Source organism: Xenopus laevis, chromosome 7L (genome assembly GCF_017654675.1).
Source record: "Xenopus laevis strain J_2021 chromosome 7L, Xenopus_laevis_v10.1, whole genome shotgun sequence".
Taxonomy (NCBI): domain Eukaryota; kingdom Metazoa; phylum Chordata; class Amphibia; order Anura; family Pipidae; genus Xenopus; species Xenopus laevis.
Window position 1 is genome coordinate 9,019,957 of NC_054383.1, and position 16,876 is coordinate 9,036,832.

Consider the following 16,876-nt stretch of genomic DNA (forward strand, 5'->3'; position numbering starts at 1 on the left):
CTATATATTTTCAGACTGTCAAAGGCTAGCAGATAGTGATAGTTGTAATTATCTTACATTATCTTACAATTATCTTACATTTGACATCTCATCATCTCTATAAAAGCCATACATTAGAAGTCAATAAGGCTACTCATTTTGCTAATGCTTTTTCACATGACATGTATAACTTGGCCTGAATCCTTGTGCCTCATATAACCACTCAGTGCCTTCTAATATCCTTATCATTTACAGTAGGGGGTACATTATCCCTCAAAATGCACGAGTGATACTCAGAGTTCCCTGTATAACTCCTTCTGCAGCCTTGTGCCTTTATATGGTCACAGAACAACTCCTCAGTGACTTCTAATATCCTTATCATTTACAGTAGGGGGTACATTATCCCTTATAATACATGAGTGATACTCAGAGTTCCCTGTATAACTCAGCCTGCAGCCTTGTGCCTTTATATGGTCACAGAACAACCCCTCAGTGACTTCTAATATCCTTATCATTTACGGTAGGGGGTACATTATCCCTTATAATACATGAGTGATACTCAGAGTTCCCTGTATAACTCAGCCTGCAGCCTTGTGCCTTTATATGGTCACAGAACAACCCCTTAGTGACTTCTAATATCCTTATCATTTACAGTAGGGGGTACATTATCCCTTATCATACATGAGTGATACTCAGAATTCCCTGTATAACTCAGCCTGCAGCCTTGTGCCTTTATATGGTCACAGAACAACCCCTCAGTGACTTCTAATATCCTTATCATTTACAGTAGGGGTAACATTATCCCTTATAATACATGAGTGATACTCAGGGGCACATTTATTTAGCTCAAGTGAAGGATTAGAATAAAGAATACTTCTAATTTCTAAGTATTTTTTTGGCTACTTCGACCATCGAATTGGCTACTTCAACTACGACTTCAACTTCGAATCGAGCAATTCAAACTAAAAATCGTTCGACTATTCGACAATTCGATAGTCGAAGTACTGTATCTTTAAAAAAAAAACTTTGACCACCTACTTCGCCACCTAAAACCTACCAGGCACCAATTGTAGCCTATGGGTAAAGTCCACATCGGCTTTCTAGGCAATTTGGGACCGAAGGAAAATCGTTCGTTCGATGGATTAAAATCTAACGAACAAAATTGCGGTAAATCCTTCAACTTCGATATTCGAAGTCAAAGGATTTTACTTCGACAGTCGAATATCGAGGGTTAATTAACCCTCGATATTCGACCAATAGTAAATGTGCTCCTCAGAGTTCCCCATATAATTCAGCCTGCAGCCTTGTGCCTTTATTTGGTCACAGGACTCTTAAGAGAATTCTAGTATCCTTGAAATTTACAGTCGGGGGTACATAACACCATATATCATATAATGGCATGTTAAAGAGGAACTCCACAAAAACATAACTTTAGCTTTTTGAAAAGTAAACATCATTTCAAGCAACTTTGCAATATACATAAAAAAAATATGCAGACTTTTCATGATTTCTAATTGTTTCTGACCGTTCCTCTGCTCTCCTGCTGATATCTCTGACTACTTTGCTGAGCTGGCTGACTACTGTTACTTTGTATCAACAGCCATCTGTCCTCAGCCTGCATCCTGCAAACCCCACAATTCCCTGCACATGTGATTTCAATAAGGAAAGGAACATCCCAGTGCAATGCATTGTGGGTTATGTAGTTCCTGCATGCTGTCTGTAAGCTCTGAAGAAGTTGTTACAATGTGTAACATCAGTGTTTCAGTCCCTCCTTCCCTGCCAGGATTTCAAATGATGCAGAAAGATAAGAACTGTTAAACTGCTGGATTTCAGCAGAGAAAATGGCATTTATTTATACTTTTTGAAGAAACAGGTAACTGTGATTGATATATTAGGGGTATCTATGTTATGTGGCCTCTTTATCAAATTTTGGTTTGGAAGCCAGAGTTCCCATTTAAATAAAAATTTCAATCTTGATATAGGATATGACGATTGTTGTGACTGAAAATTTCTTTCTTCCTATCACCAGTCCATTTCCCTGAGTAAATATAGACTTAAACACAGCCAACTTGGCTATAAGATAGAAAACAACTGAGATCTTTTTCTTGCCAAATGGCTCCTTTGACACATTTAAATCAAACTGCTTTGGTTTCTACAAATATCCTACAATGGTTCCCAAGCAGAACAGTTGGTAACAGGATTTTTTGACAGTAGTGCAGTATTTATGGTATTAAACATGATAAGAATTCTATACTTACTCCTTAAACCTGGTTTCGTGAAACGATGGCAAAAAAAAAAAAGAGAAGGGAAAAAAAAAACGTTAGAAAAGTTACTAATACTGTCCATGTCATACCACAATTTATCTTTCTTGCAAAACAATTCCATTAATGACATTCTAATAACTGAAATGTTCACACGAATAAAATTAATGTAATACCCTTTACAAAGGCATTACCACTATTGTATAAGTCACTGTTGCAATAAATTACGGCGATCGGAGGATAAACAAAGCTTCTGTATGCTAAGCATTCCTCTGGCTTCGTCCATCATCTGGATTACACTCAGAATTCAGTTATTAATGATAAAGTCATCTATTTTTTATAATTACAGTAGCTTTATGGTTCACACTACTTGAAGCAAATTAAAGAAACCTTCCATAATAGCGCAGTACAATTACACTCTTGGCTGAATTTATCATGCAGTGTATTCTGGGGAAGGATTAATAATATGTTTTCATACTCGGGTCTCTGGTTGGAGTTGTGCAGTGAATTTGTTAGCCACTTCTCTTCAAAAAGAATGATTCTGCTTTCTTGGAGAGCCTTCGGCCAGTGTCTGGAAGAATTATGTGCAGCTGATAAGGCCAGTCTATCCAATTGTGATACAGGAATGGAGTTAGAGTACATTAAAAACTTTGTAAAAATATGTCAACAGTGTTGTTCTAGGTTAGCCGGAAATCTGCTGATGGTTCACAAAGCTGTGCTAAAATACAGTATTTGTAGATAGATAGGGTATTTGTTCCAAATGATTAAATATGTAACAATTTGTTCCTCAACCTAGCATTTTGTTTCTGGCTGCCACACACTCTCTTACTGTGAGTCGCTGACAGGTTTGGCCTGCTGTAACTGGCTGATTCCAGCAGCAGTCAGCAATTTGCATTACGCTACTGATACAAATCAAGGCTGAATGGTTTGCAATAGGAATGGGGAGGCCAGTTTTTTACATTTCCAATTCAAGTTTCTTCAAAAGTTGCTTGCAAAAATATAAGCTATTAAACTTGCTTTTCTTCATGATAGTAAGCAAAAAACTGAATACTTTGGGAAAAAAAACAAAAAAAACAAATTGCAATGAAAGTAAGATTGTTCCAGTAGTTTTTATCAATCCCAAAATATTACAAATAAAAATACGGGGGTTATTTACTAAAATCCAAATTTATCTCATTGGCCCAATAAAAAAGCTCAACCAAACTCTCATGTCTGATTTTGCCTTATGTATTAATAAATGAACTTGATTAAAATTGGATCTGTAAAAAACTTGAGTATTTGCCCCAAAATGTAGGATTTTCAGGCTAAACCCAGTACAGACAACGATAACTTACTGGCATAAGTGCTTCTTTTTCAGGAAAAATTTTAGTTTTTCCCCAAAATGCCCGACCAGATAAATCCAAAGTTTAGTGATTAACCATCTAGGTGTTAAAAATACACCTACAATACACCTACAACTAAGTTTGCCAGGTTTTAATAAAACCACAATTATAAAATATATTTGTAAAAAAGAATTATTATCTCTTCTGGCCATACTTATAGGTCATCTACAATCTCCTTGAAAACAGACGTTTCAGAGACCTCATGAGTTGTATCTCCTCTTGCTAACAATTACCTTTTTTCATTAAAATATGTGTGCTGTCGAGCTTTTTCGATGACTCTTTTCTTGGAGAGACTTTGTTCAAAAGTTATAACATTTTTTTTTGAAAATGAATCAATTCATCATTACAGTAAAAAAAAAGGTTGGAGAGAGTGAATTGTGCTTCGATCAATCGAGTAACTTTTAAATGAAGCATTAGAAACTTTTGTGGAGTCCTCGTGTAAATTAAATCTACAGCTAATGCAATTTCCCTGAAAAACATGATTCAGTCTCTAAGTAGCGTGAGGAGCAGACACAAGTAAAAGTCTGGTGAAAGACATGATTTCCATGAATGAATTGCTACAAAACCTGGAAGCAAAAAAATTCACAAACTTAGGGTTTGCTTCTAATACTACCTCTATCATTTGAAGTAATGGTCTTGAAGGTCAGAAATAGCTATGCCCCTAGCAACCAATCAAAAAGTATCTTTAATGTAAGTAGAATACTACAAGACAATATCTGATTGGTCGGTAGAGGTGGCTGACTCATTAGTAATAGTTTTAGTAGCATTACAGTATAATACTGCATAATAATCTCTTTATTTGCAGATTGTTCAATGTTTGGCCCTCAAATGGTTCAGCCAATGATGGACTACAGGTCTTACCTGAACCTGCTTTTCTATGAGTGTAATACGAAACAGCCAATGGTCAAAATGCATATTCCTCCCCCCAATGACCCTTGCACTGTAAGGGAGAAATGTGTCTGAATCAGACAAATCATTCGTTTGAGCCATATTTGGTTGTGATGATCAGGAAAATAAAAAACCGCCATGAACAGATGTGCTTTTCTTTCGGTTATTATTATTATTTTGCTCTGAAAATGGCAGCTACCCTTTAATATTTATAGAGTGCTCCCTTGTAGAAGTCTGTGTTATGCATTAAAATAAAGATTGTAAGTAGCTCATTAGTAGCATTTCTAGGACTAACCATTGCCCCCTTGCCCCGAAGAAACAGATAAAAACATTTGCTTTGCATGGTAATGTTAAGCACTTGTCTCTTAGGGGACTTTGATGAATCACCCTGTACAGTACTTGCTATTCAGATATTCATATCTGCATCACAGGACCTCTTTGTAAATGTATGAAATGTTTTCTGCATATCGGTTAATGAATCCAGCACAGAAATCTACTGGCAAAATGCTAATGCCATTGATAAATTGACTTTGTACTTAAGCAGAGATAGCCTTAATTGTTAGCCTGCAGCAACTCCAGAGGATACGATTCATACGCTCCTGGTCTCGATCAATGCAAGTTAAGTATATACATGATATTGTTTTTAACATTAACGATCACCGCAGCGCAGGTGATTTGGCTGTTATCGGCCAAAACACCTGCGCTCTAACTTAGGTTTGCAACAAAGATTCAAGTATTTCCAACTGATTTTATCTGTGGATAATATAATAAAATATTATATATATATTATATATATATTTTATCCATTTTCTATCAGGCATGTGGATGCCATTCCCCCATTAACGTTTTGAATAAATAAGCATTATATATAAATAAATATATAAATATATATCCATATAGTGCTGACCCGGTATTTGAACCCAGAAGACTTACTGTCTGTAGCTGACCAAAACAATCATAATGGCGGGTATGCAGCAGAGAATGATGATAATGGCAAGGGCAAGTAATGCTCCCTCTGTGTAGCCGACAGCTTGCGCTTGCTTCTTTACATTGGCTACAACATCCGGGGTTCGGATTTCCAAAATGCGACCTCCTTGACCAATATAGTCCTGGAACCGTTTGTTGATATCCAGGACTTTCCCATCCAAAAACCTGTATATAAAATACACGAGTAACATTACACATTTCAATGTGCAAGTGTTTAATTGCTTTGTATATTTTACCGGTTAACGAGATGATTTGGTAGATTTCAAAAATATACAGGAAACGATGTTCATGCAACTGGCTCACCGTACAGTTCTTTTAAGCGCTTATAATTTTCAAGAACAATCGTTAATTAAAACACACACATTTCATATATATATATTCATTGTATTGAACATTATCCCGAGTTCATACTATACTTAGGGGCACATTTATAAAGGGTCGAATAAACCCTCGAATTCGACCTTCGAAGTTAAATCCTTCGAATTCGAATATTAAATTCGAAGGATTTAGCCCAAATGCTTTGATGGAAGGATCAAAGTAAAGATCTTTCGATCGAACAATAAAATTCTTCGAATCGAACGATTTTAAGAGATCGATCGAAGGATTTTTATTCGATCAAAATTTTTTTTAGAAAAGTGCTGGGGAAGGTCCCCATAGGCTAACGTTACACCTCGGTAGGTTTAAAGTGGCAAAGTATGTAGTCAAAGTATTTTTTAAAGAGACAGTACTTCGACTATCGTATGGTCGAATAGTGTAACGATTTTTACTTCGAAACTTTCGAATCGTTCGAATCATTTGATTCGATCAAATTTGATCTAATTTGACCCATTCGATGGTCGGAGTACCCAAAAAAAATACTTTGAAATTCAAATTTTGTTTCATTCGAATCCTTCACTCGAGCTTAGTAAATCTGCCCCTAAGTATGCATTTAGTTTCGAAGTGGCCAGCTGGTATACACTGGTGAGATCAAGTGGTGGATAGTCTTCATTATTAATGTCTAACATCATTATACCCCTATGGTGTTTGATACATTTTTTCCTTTAACATATATATTGCAATGACTCTATAATATGATGTAATCTTTGTGCTTGACCTGGTTCAGATATACAGGGATTGGATGGAAGAACACTGAACGCTTCTTGTCCCTTTTCAATTGCAGAGCTGGGTGTGTACATGGTTGAACTAATGAAAAACCAATGGCTGAACAGCCAGACTGGGCCAGCGGTGGACCTGTAATAGACCTGGTGGGCCCAAACCTTGTGGGCCTCACTGACCCAGGCCAACCATCTGCTCCCTGCTCTGATCCCAGACTTTCAGTGCTCCTTCCCCGCCCTCCCCCAATCACGGCGATAAGGCCACCGAAAGTAGAGGTACGAAATGTACTGGAAGGGGAGAGGGGAGGCGTAGGTTTGCAGCTTTAGTACAGTTTAGCAGCTGAAGTGGGGGTCCAGGGGCCCTGAGGTGACATCCATGGTGACACCCCATTCTGACACTATACTGTACATACTGAGTGTGTAAGTGTGGAGGATACAGAGTATAATAAAATATGCAGTCTTCACACTACATTAGTTTAAGCCAAAATACATCGAATGCACCAAAGGTTAGAATGGAATGGGGAAAATCAAGTGGAAAACAAAAGAAGAAAAAGTAAGGGAATATAGAGGCAAAAGTGATGAAGGAGCAGAAGTGGAAGGAGGTTACATAAAACATTTGAGTTAAGGAAGCCACACACAATGCCCCCTACCTCCTGTAAAGGGGAGTTTTTGTCATAAGACAAGGTTAGAACCTTCAGGTGTCCCTCTATCAGTAAATAACTGCCCTGGTAACTCACCCTGTTCCTGTATAACTCTTGATTGTTGCATATATTATATGTATGGTATTAGAAAGTATTTTAAAGTACTGTAGAAAATAGATAAGGTTAGAGAAGGTGCTGAGTTCTACCTGGTATTGCACTAACAAAATCCCTTACTCTTTTCTATGTGCAATTTACAGAAACAGGATTGATCTGCTATTCAAAGCCCTTTGACATAGCATAGTTGTACTACACTAAAAGGCTCTTCTTGCTGTCAATCTGGGTTTATATCATAAAGCTACAAATAAAGGCTTTCTTACTGATATGCCAGAAATAGGATTTCTATGATATAGAAATGTATGTATAGATTTAAATAGGGATTATATTTAAATATAATGATAAAATATGTTCTATTTAAAAACAATTACATTTAATTTAAAACATATAGGGGTTATTTACAACCACAATTGCAGTATCCAGAGCAATTTGCTATGTTATTTTCCCAAAGTGCAGCATTTCTCCCCCACAATTCCAGCGTCCTTGCAGTTACCTGCCACAGTTGCATCACTTCCTGAATGGTATTTGCATCTGATGTTCTGGGTGTCTGTTCCGCCTATTAATGCAAACCCTGGAGCTACTGCCAGGTCCAGGGTGGAGATATCTCCAGGGTTCTCCACTCTCCAGTGTCAGTTGGTGCACTAGCTCAACATTCTTTAGAAAAAGTCAGGGTCAATTTGCACTATATATGACTCACAGAAGGGTATTTGGGCCCAAGTACTAGTGATGTGCGGGGCGAGAAAAACTTGACCCACATCTGACCCTAACCTGACTCTGGAGAACCTGCACCCGACCCTAACCAACAGTATGCTCCTACTTATATACTCGTACCATCCCCACCCTGCTGTGATGTCACAGAAGGGGTTGGGATATGTTGTAACGAGTATATGAAAAAGAGCATGTCCAGGTGGAAGTGGCCCACTAGAAGGTCACAAACTTTGTGCATAATTCGACCCAAACCCCCTGACTTCAGGTCGGTCCACACATCACTACCAAGTACCTTACTGACTTGCATCTATATGGACACTGTTTTTCGTCATTTGCAAATGATGCATAATATGATTTTTTCAGATTCCACTGGAAGCAACTGTTATACCTAACATGTGATAATGATCTCAGGTGAGTGTGTGAATCTTGGAGGGTGAATCTAGCTAAATAGTATTGCTCCATGAATGTACAAGATGGGGTCATTATTTATTTAGCATGCCTAGGTATGTACAGCACAATAATAAAGGCAGCTCAAATTTTCAGTTTTGTTTTGACTTTACTTGGTGCACAAATAACACTATGACCAATACTCGTCAACCCACAGTACTCATTTCAATGGCAAATAGTGCAATAATGATCTATTTAAATAAAGTTCCATGGGTAGCCATAAAACCATCTAATAAGAAATGTCTTGATGTCTGGATGGTTTGTTCTACTTTTATTATGGTTTAACAGGTGAATGGATCTCTTTCCTCATTGAACCCATTTAATTATCCACATCTGTAAGATGGACAGTGGCATAATGTCATTATCTGCACATCAAATTAAATTGTTTTAATAGGAAACTTACTTGAAAAGCTCATTCCGTGATATTGCTCTGTTAGTTTTGGGGTCAACTGCATAAATCATTAGATCGCTCTGGGTGTAGTCCTCTTGGGAGAACCCACCGCCGTACCTCCGAGCCCCTATTGATTCCACCACCACCGATGCACCAGGGATTTGGTCCTGTACGTATCCCTCTAGGATCCTGGATAAAAAATTGTTGTAAACATGGTAAAAGTGATAAACTGTATATAATATGAAAAACATTTTTGGCATTGACAAGTAACTGCTTTCTGCATTGATTTTGGGCTACTCTAACTAAACAATATAATATTATAAATATGTTTATTTGTTGTATCTTGTATTTAAAATATGTATTTGTGTTATATAATAGATCAAGGCAGCATAGGATTTTTTTTATATTTGCAGACCATTCCTGGACAATTGTGGTGCCTTCCCCCATTTCCCCCAATTTCTTCTTCCTCGTGGCTCACTGCTTTGGCATTAAGCAGCTTTCAATTGGGAACAGAGAAGTCAAGATAAGCAATTATCCCTAAGCAATGTTCTACAGAGTAGCCAATTCCAATTTAGCAGCTGCCAGACCATTTAATAGCATGTCTTATGTCTGAATCTCACAAATGCAAGTGCATAATGTAAAATACAATTTCACCCACATATTCCCCCACAATATCAGCATAAAAACAGCCATGAGGCGCACATGCTGAAAATCTTGAGTTTTCAGATGCCTGATCTGAAACAGGCTGCTGTGGAAACCCTGGAACTGCCACCACCTACAAGATGGCAGTAGCTCCAGGGTTCTCCACAGTTCTAGGATTTGCCACAGCTCCAGGGTTCTCCAACATCAATAGGCACATTACAATTAATTCACCTGATCAGACTGGCAGGGCATGTTAGTGCTTAGGGTCAAAACACGGAAGTGCAAGAAGTTACAGTAGTCAGAGTTCCCTCAACTGCAACTGTAGTAGAACTTCGGAAATGAGCCTTAATGTGTTCATATTGATGCAATGCATTTTTAAACTTTGGAATTAAGGCAGAGCTATGGAGGTTAGGTTATTTAATAAAAGGAGCAAAGTTTGGCCAGGTCTAGAACACTAAAAGGGTTATTTACTAAAACTTGACTAGCTTTTTATTAAACCAACCTCGACCAAACCCCCATCCACCATTTTTATCTTATTTATTAATAAAATAATTTGAAAATGTCAGTTTGGGGAAAAGACTATAAAATCAAACCAAAATTATACAGGTATGGGACCTGTTATCCAGAATGCTCGGGACCTGGGGTTTTCCGGATAATGGATCTTTCCATAATTTGGATCTTAAGTCTATTAGAAAATCACGTAAACATTAAATAAACCCAATAGGATTGTTTTGCTTCCAATAAGGATGAATTTTATCTTAGTTGGGATCAAGTACAAGCTACTGTTTTATTATTACAGAGAAAAAGGAAAATCATTTTTAAAAATTTGGATTACTTGGATAAAATGGAGTCTATGGGAGACTTTCCATAATTCGGAGCTTTCTGAATATTGGGTTTCCGGATAAGGGATCCTATACCTGTACCAACTTTTTTCTGATTTGCCCCCGAATCGCTTGATTTGTTTTAGGTTATCGACTGAAAACCCCACATTTTTCGGATATCGGACGAAACTCAGTGCAGATACCATGATATCTTCAAATTGTAGAGGGGACATCTGTCTATAACTTCTACATGACCATGACAGGTTTGAGATGGTGGATTTGACATTTAGACTTTTAAGCAGCTTCGCGGTATAATAATCACAGAAATTCAAGTTTTTTTCCTTTGAGATTCCTTTGAGTTTTTGTCCAAAAATTGTTGTTTTAGTTGTTAAGGTAGTAAACTCTGAACCTTTTGCTCCATTAAACCATTACAATCTATTAAAGCATGCCAACAGCAAGCAAGCCAAGTTCCAAAATCACCTGTGAGAATTATTTTAACTCTGTCTTGGCTATTCAATGCAGCACATCAGTTCTAAGTCTGTCAGTTAGAATTTCTAATGCTGATGGACTACTGCTGGACAAATATGGCAGTCACCTTATAGAGGAACATGGGGAATCAGATAGGTAATGTAAAAGCAACAGGCAAATATTTTTATGGCAACATTATAAATAGCATACAAAGACAATATTATGATAGATGGTTTAATTTCTGTAAAAATCAGTATCTCTTTTGGTGCCACATTTGGATAAACTTTTTGGTGGCAAGGTGAGGGTGAAACATCTTTACAAAAAAATAATTAAGTAGAAATTAACTGCTGTCAATGGAAGAAAAAATAGAATAAGCCCAGGTTGCATTATTTAACAATCATCTTGATAACTATAGAGGTCTTGCTGGCCAGTTCATGACAATGCAATTATCCATCTCTCTGTCAACGTATAAACTCCTCTGCTCTTCTACTAATCTTAGAACTAGAAGGCTGCTGCTCATAGAGCACCACTGGGTAGGGGGAGGGGAAATAATAACTTTGCAAACACAACTGGAACTTATAAAACAAAATCATTTTCACCGAGATCCCATTTAATAAAGGTAGGAAAAAGTATACAATGTAAGGTCTAAAGATCTTCTACGAATATAATGAACTTTTAACTGCAGCCTTAGTAACCTTGATGACCAGTTGGTTAAAACAAATTTTGCACAGATCAGTTCAGAAAGTAAGAGAAATGCCTGTGTGGATTTTGGTCTGTGCTCCGGATGGATTTCTCTAGCTTTTCTCCCTGCGAGTATAACAAGCAAGAGGATGCATTTATCCAGTGATATAGTGCAGCTGCCGGACTGCTGGATGAGAGGATTTATAAGTACACCGGAATAGCATCGATACATACAATGTTTGCAATTTAAATGAGAAATGCTAAGACATGCTTCCATTGACTTTAACCTTTATATTGACAGAGTATTCAAATTCTTGCCATCGTATGCTGCAAATTATAGTAAAAGCCACAAAGAAGCTTGAAGCCCCTAGTAAATAACCACAGATTAGTCAGTATGAAGATGATGTTACTTTTGAAAACAAGTAAGATTTTAATACCGAGAATGATTGCAGTAATTTTAGCTATGAACCACTGCAATTGTTCCTAGCTAAAAAAAAACGATTTGAATTGAAAAATGTAAATAAAACCAGATATTCTAACAATATTTATAAACCATCACCTAAAAATGGGTTTTATATTCAGCAGTTTCTCACACTTTTAGGCAAATTATCCTTTATAGGAAGAAAGGTTTTAAAATGGCATATAAAACAGTTATTTCCCCCAAGCTTCCACCTTGAATCTCATAGTAGTTCTTTGTCCTTTATTCAGTGGGTTTTTTGAAAACCTTTTCAATCTGTCAGTGGTTTCTTCTTAAATTTACAGCAGATGCCTACATTTACTCTGTACGATAACTTTACATTTGATGTATTTGCGCAAATCATGGTTTAAGCTCAAGAATAAGTAACATAAATTGAATCTGACTACGACAAATGGCTTTACTAGATAAAACTGACTGTGACTGGTGTTGAAAGAAATTATAACATATAGGCAAGAATAATTGTTTTCCCCTTACACCAAGAGTTGGTTTGATTCTTGTAGTGTATTCAATGCTAAAGCCCAATGAAATAAGAATAACAGACAATTAAAGCTGCCACCAGATTTAATTGGGGAAATAATTTCATGACCAGTGTTTTGTAAGTGTAACTAAACAGGATTGTGAAGCCAGTGTATTTTCAGGTCTAGAGATTACGAAACTGCTCAAAGGGATTCTGTCATGATTTTTTGGTATAGTTTGTATTTCTAGATTACACTGTTTACATTACAAATAATTCACTCTACCTTATAAAATTGTATTACTAAACCAACAGGTGTACTTTTTAGTTGTAATATTGGTGTATAGGCAGCCATCTTAGGTCATTTTGCTTGACCCTATGCTTTTAGAAAGAGCCAGCCCTAGTGATGGGTGAATAAATTAGACTGGCACAAATTCGCGTAAATTTTCCTGATTTTCCATTAGAATTTCTTGATTTTTTTATGAAAACGTTCGAATTGCTCGATTTTTCCCTGAAAACGTTCGAATCACCTTAGAGTCACAGGCATTTTTTACTGATCCCTTAAATATGAGTATAATTGCTTTTAACATTGAATCTGAAAATTGTAGTATAAAGTAGAGGAAAATCAAAGATTTTGTTCCTCAAGACAGTATAAGGAATAAATGTGTAAACACAAATCATATATTATGACAATGATGATAAAGATGACAATGACAGCAGTAATAATCCAATTTTCCAAAATGTATATTTTTGAACATTAGAACATCTAAAATATATTTACACTTAAATTGCTTTCTTCTAAATAATTTGTCACAATAAAAGGCACAATACAGGAAATTTTTGTGAGCATTAATAAAAGAAAATGATGCGTGTGGCCTATCAAATACAATTAGAAACTAGTTTGCTATATATATATATATATATATATATATATATATATATATATATATATATATATATATATATATATATATATATATATATATATATATATATATCCCAGCAGATGACGGCACACCAAAAAATGTAGCAAAATGCAAAAGGAGTTAGGTTAAATCAGGTTTATTATGATCCAACGTTTCAGCTCCATCTTGGAGCTTTCGTCAGGGAAGAAGCCTTCTTCCCTGATGAAAGCTCCAAGATGGAGCTGAAACGTTGGATCATAATAAACCTGATTTAACCTAACTCCTTTTGCATTTTGCTACATTTTTTGGTGTGCCGTCATCTGCTGGGATATATTTATTTACTTTACGACTGGCACCCAGACATTGTCCATTTGAATGGATGTGCGTCCCATTATCGCTCTATATATATATATATATATACACACTGTATTATTGAAATTGGAATGTTAACATTTGTTTAATTAAATTATATTCTGTTATCTATATACAAAGTATTTAGCATGTTATTTCTTCATCCTTGGCAATCATTTAATATGAATAACGTGTCACATAATTTCCATAGGAGAGTATAATTTTTGTCTATTTTGTCTATTTTACCAAAACTGCAAATGCATCCAGTTCTGCTGCCCCACTGGGCTGTTTCTAATTACTGTAGGGAAGTGACTGTTATTTGCTGTTGCAAGCAGTTTCTGCACTGTAAGCCTCTAGGTTTACAGTTTGTTTTTTATCCTGAGCATTTATCATTCTGAATGGTATACAGAGTGAGATGACAATGGCAGTTGTATTAATTATGAGTAATCTGACTCTGTTTATATAATTATATATAAATATATTTTTCCTAATCACCTTAATGTACAGTAATTTGTACAATTCATCTCCTTGTATTTTAAAACATAATTACAGTAAAAACATCAGCTTTTTAGCAACACAAGCTTATTGCCACCATTTAATCTATCTTTCTTAATCGCCGAACTGTACATTTTTTGACTGACGGTTCAGGGTCTGATTGGTTAGCTACCCCACAAGTCCGACCACGTGGAAAGCTTTAGAATATGGATTTCTATCTTATTATTATAAGAGGCCTTTTTACAAAAAGTAGGATTTTAGTGTTTTTAGAGGTTTTTGAAACAAACATAAAACTCACAAACTCTAAGTGGGCTATATACTAAAATCTGAATTTATTTCATAATATTGATAATAAAAGCTTGACCAAACTCCCATGCCCGATTTTAGCTTATTTATTAAAAAATACCTTGATTTAATTGGATCATAAAACTAACTCAATAAAATTGATTGAAAACTCAAATTGCATGAATTTGTCAGGCTTTTTCCCGAATCTCTTAATTTTTTTGAGGTTTTTCCTGAAAGCCTCAAAAAAGTCCCATTTTAGGCTTTTTGCAGCATCAGTGTATAATAAAAAAAATTTTTTGATTTTTTCTAGTGAAAAAATTAGATTTCACAAAAAATCCAAATAATAAGTGCAAACGAAAAATGATGCGCTAAAAATACAAATAACTCGAAAACCGCTAAAGACAATTCCTAGCAAAAATATCTAAAAACTTCTAAAAGTCTGAATTGATTTAATGGTCCAATAGGATCAGCACAGCACCCATTGACTTCTTTAGGACCTCAACAAGTTTTACCTGGCAAAGTTTTGTATTTTTGGTTTTTACACTTTTATAATTTTTAGAGCTTAGAAAAACCACAAATGTTTCCAGATTTGTAGAAAAACAAATTTTGATTGTTAGTAAATGGGCCCCTAAGTGTTACTATTATCAACAGACTTTAAAAGACATTAATAAAATGTTTTTGGACTCACGCGTTTCGTCCCAGCGGATACTGAATATTTTTTGTTCTGTTCATCTGCCACAAACCTCCACAGGCAACACAAAGCATATGCCAGCAAGGTGGGAGATGCACAAACCCAATCCCCGCTCCCCAGCGTTAGAAATGTTCCCAAATTTTGTGTTGGGGAAGGGTCAACTGCCCAGAAGGAAGGTCCACTGCCCAGCAAAATGGCAGATCCCTAAAGTGGCAAAAAAAGCTGACACTGAAATGTGTCAGAATTTATAATTCTTTAAAACAACTATTTTAAAATACAAGGGAATTTGTTCCAAATTCAAATAACTAAATAAACTTATTTAAAGCTTTCTATAAAAACGGGTGAATGGTACAAGAAAATTGTTACAGACTGTAAATCCCTATGAAAATAGGCATTGAAAGCTTAACTAAAAGATTTCTCAGAAACTCATACAATAGATATTTATCAGATATCAGAAAGGGAAGCCTTAAGAAGGGCCTTATACTTACTGTAGGTCAGTAATAATAATTGGTCCATGGTTAGCTAGCTTTACTTTTTAAATAGATACATTGTTCAGCCAATTTGTTTCTGTCATGCTGAATACAAGGTTTTCTGTTGAATATCCCTAGTTCTTTAGGGTGAAATGAAGTCAGAGCTGAGAAACACTTCCACCATCTTCCCCTAGATTCTGTCCCTATAGATGAGGCACTCATCTAGTGCTACCCTTTAATTATGAGCTTTTTGGTCCCTGAAAAAGCCTACTGTCACTCAAATGTATTTGACAGCATAAAGAACAGAGTGAAAAGATTTTTTCTTGAACTCAAAGAACTAATAATGATTCCCTATATATTGGCACTTTTAAAAGTACTGTAAAATGTGATTTTGGAATACATGTAAGTCAATACATATGTAAAAAAACTTAATTCTTACAACGTGAACCAGAATTGTATTAGGTTCTTAAATTAAAATGAGCATTTAATATTTTGAATAAATGTTTTTTAACAGAAATAATGGCTTGAAGAAAACCTTGAGTATACGTTTGGTTTCCAAGTCTCATTGGCATGAGAACTCAGCTATTCTTGGAATTATTGGGAAACTGGCTGCTTCTTTGAAAGATTAAGGGGCCGATTCACTAACTTCGAGTGAAGGATTCGAAGGTAAAAAACTTCGAATTTCGAAGGTTTTTTTGGGCTACTTCGACCATCGAATGGGCTACTTCGACCTTCGACTACGACTACGACTTCGAATCAAACTATTCGAAGTAAAAATCGTTCAACTATTCGACCATTCGATAGTCGAAGTACTGTCTCTTTAAAAAAAACTTCGACCCCCTAGTTCGCCATTGAAAAGCTACCGAAGTCAATGTTAGCCTATGGGGAAGGCCCCCATAGGCTTGGCTAACTTTTTTTGATCGAAGAATATTCCTTCGATCGTTGGATTAAAATCCTTCGAATAGTTCGATTTTAAGGAATTTATCGTTCAATCGAAGGAATTATCCTTCGATCGTTCGATCGAACTATCTGCGCTAAACCCTTTGACTTTGATATTCGAAGTCGAAGGATTTTAATTCCTAGTCGAATATCGAGGGTTAATTAACCCTCGATATTCGACCCATAGTGAATCAGCCCCGTTACTTGTATTCAGAGATGCTCAATTATGGGCGGAGTAACTGGCAATTCTATCATTTTATTTCTTCTTGCTTTGTTTTAAAGAGAGAAATCACTACTGAAAAAC

At 36.0% G+C, this 16,876-nt stretch overlaps 1 protein-coding gene across 1 annotated transcript in view; it reads right to left on the bottom strand.

Annotated features, from left to right (window-relative positions):
- Positions 1–16,876, bottom strand: part of LOC108695740 (protocadherin-15-like) — a 555,442-nt gene that overhangs the window by 40,659 nt on the left and 497,907 nt on the right. The window contains exons 30-32 of the mRNA XM_041570198.1: positions 8,905–9,081; positions 5,444–5,662; positions 2,238–2,246 (exon numbers count right to left, since the gene is read on the bottom strand). Coding sequence (XP_041426132.1) covers positions 2,238–2,246; positions 5,444–5,662; positions 8,905–9,081 — 405 coding nt within the window. The remainder of the gene's footprint in view (positions 1–2,237; positions 2,247–5,443; positions 5,663–8,904; positions 9,082–16,876) is intronic.